Below are 2,733 nucleotides of genomic sequence, written 5' to 3' on the forward strand. Positions count from 1 at the left end.
CAGAGACTTTGGATTTTAGTGTCCATGAATCCAGCCTGGATAAAAGCACTCTTCCTCCTTCAGTTCCTCTCAGTGAAGCTAATTCTGACCATAAAACACTAGCATGCTGCTAACGCTTGCTGATTGTGCTGCTAAGGTTTTAGGACAGGTGCCTGTTTCCACAGTTGAAGCCCAGCAGGAGCTCCAGGTGTGCAGGACGAGCTGTTGTGGCCATTTCTGTTGAATGTTTATATGTTTATAAATCGCAATTTGTATTCATTTTTGTTTTTTCTTTAAAGTTGTAAGAATATGCTGACCTAGTTTTGTTATGTAAATTTGTAATGAATTAATTGGAAAAGTTTTTGGGAAGTGATTGGTTTATTAGCTCATGGACCCTCCCATTAATCAGGGGATTAAGAGCACCCTGGAGGGGTGTGGTAAAGATGGTTTTTGTTTGCCAAATGTCAGATGGGACGACGGGAGGGTTTAAAAACTGATTTTTTGAGCACTTTTTGAACTTGTGAAAGCAAATTAACGTAACTTTCGTTTAATTTTAGGTTGTAAGAAATTATTTGGTTGACTTTTGTTTATAATTTTCCTTGAAATAAACGCCATATGATTTTAAACAATGGAGTCAGAAGTGCTTTCTAAAAGCAACCTCCCGTTGCCACCCACGGCCTTTTCTTGGACGCTTTTGGTGTTTGGAACATAAAAGGCCGTGACAGGAGCAGCGGGGTGAAGGCGACGCTGTCAGGAGGCTGCTCGCTTCACGCCCCAAACCAAAATGGAGGACGCTGTAAAGCGCCTCGCAGTGCTGTGACATCGCTAACAAAAAGCGTTTACTGCAGGAGAAAACCTGTGAAACATCTAAAGGTGGAACCATTTCTGCTGAGCTCGACAGCGCCCCCTATGGAGCAGGAAGTCACAGAGCCCCTTCAACCTGGACGAGCTCGATGAAGTTAGAAATATCCTGTCTCAGAGTGACGCTGAAAAACTAGTTCATGCATTTATTACTTCCAGGCTGGACGACTGTAATTCATTATTATCAGGAAGTCCTAAAAACTCCCTGAAAAACCTTCAGCTGATCCAAAATGCTGCAGCAAGAGTCCTGACAGGGACTAGAAAGAGAGCAGATTTCTCCTGTATGGTGCCGTCATCCATCTTTTATGTACAGTGTGTGGATTTGTGCAGCTGAAGCTCTGATGTCAGGCGTCTTCCTCACAGCACGTGTTTACTTCCTGTTTCATGTGAGAGGAAGCTCACGCTGGCTCCGAGTTTGACTGGACATAAATATTTTATCTGATTTCTTATAAAAACATGTAAAAGATTAATTATGGATCTGTGATGCGCCTTGTGTTGCTGTGTCCTGTCCTCATTCGTTAAAACAAAGACTCATAATAAATCTGTGTGGTTTCCAGAGTGTGAAGATCCTGACGTACCGAGAGCCTCAGAACCCCGAGTACCAGGAGTTTGTCCAGAACCTGAAGGCAGATGCCAAGGACATGTTCAACTACACCATAGAGGACTCACTGGTCAGTGTGTGTGTGTGTTCAAACTGGACACTTTACTAGGTACACTTTGCCAGCAGGGGGGTGGAGCTTGTTTCTCCACACAGCTGCTGCAGATGTGTCGGCTGCTCTGAGGGTCTCTGACGTGTGAGGACAGCAGGTTTTATTTCACACATCCATAATTTTCTGATTAAAACGAGATGATGACAAAGTAAAAGGTGAACAGAGATGAGATCAATCACCTCGACGCTTTTATCGATGAATAACCACGAGATGAAAATATTCTGGAGACCAGATCCAATCAGAAGCACTGAAGCTGTCCAGCTCTGTGAGTCTGTGTGGTTGCAGTTTCCTGCTCTTGCTGGCACAGTGTGCTCTTCTGCAGAGCAATGAGTGGTGATTGGAGTTCAGGTCCCTGCAGATGCACAGCGACCACGCCACGTTCACAGCCTCTTCAGGGCCGTTTTTCTGCCCACGAGTGAACAACGCGCTCGTCCTGAGGCCGAATCGTGAAGCTGGCTGCTTCTGAAACATCTATTGCTTCATCGTTTCCTGAAGCGCTCACTCCCAGCGGGAGCGCTGGCTGATTAGATATTCTGACAGGTTAATAGGAACATGTCAGGCGCCGCTGCTGCTGCACAAAGAGCAGCGATGTGATAGATACTGGAGGAAGTGATGTCATTAAACATCACGGTGCCACTCTGAGCTCTGAAGATCAAATTATTATGCAAATCTGTAATTAGAGGCGAGGCAGCGAGGAGGAGCTGATCCTGTCACGCCGAGCAACGCTGACTTTGCTCGTCAGACGACGGCGTGTGTCTCGCTTCCTGCCGACAAAAACAAAGAGGTGAAAGAGAACTGCCGGGAGGGTGGAGACAGACCCACAGTTTAAAGTTTCACAGGGAAACATCACGAATGAAATCCTGCACCGCCTGGAGCGTTTGTTCCCGGGTCAGCGTGCAGCTGCAGAGGGATCGGGCCGGGCCGAGCGGCTGAGGAGGAGCTCCACCCGTCCAGTTTCTGGGTCTCCAGCCCCACCTGTGCTGCGTTGATGCTTGGCCATCTCTGACGGCCTCAGCAAAAACGGACGCCACAAGACTGTAGCGGCAGTAACCAAGGAAACGGCAAAGAAGTCACAGGTGTGGGTAGAAGACACCACCTGTGTGCACACAAGGTGTTGTGGTAGAGGCCTGAGTGGTGTGTGTGTGTGTGTGTGTGTGTGTGTGTGTGTGTGTGTGTGTGTGTG

General features: G+C 47.3%; 1 protein-coding gene across 1 annotated transcript in view; it reads left to right on the plus strand.

The window, feature by feature from the left end:
• The first annotated feature begins 103 nt into the window (after positions 1–103).
• The window catches only part of LOC102209014 (atrial natriuretic peptide receptor 1-like), a 38,425-nt gene continuing 35,795 nt past the window's right edge, over positions 104–2,733 (plus strand). The window contains exons 1-2 of the mRNA XM_013913599.1: positions 104–187; positions 1,398–1,511. Coding sequence (XP_013769053.1) covers positions 104–187; positions 1,398–1,511 — 198 coding nt within the window. The remainder of the gene's footprint in view (positions 188–1,397; positions 1,512–2,733) is intronic.

This window comes from Pundamilia nyererei, unplaced genomic scaffold, assembly GCF_000239375.1.
Source record: "Pundamilia nyererei isolate P.nyererei 1_Seehausen unplaced genomic scaffold, PunNye1.0 scaffold00139, whole genome shotgun sequence".
Classification (NCBI taxonomy): Eukaryota; Metazoa; Chordata; class Actinopteri; order Cichliformes; family Cichlidae; genus Pundamilia; species Pundamilia nyererei.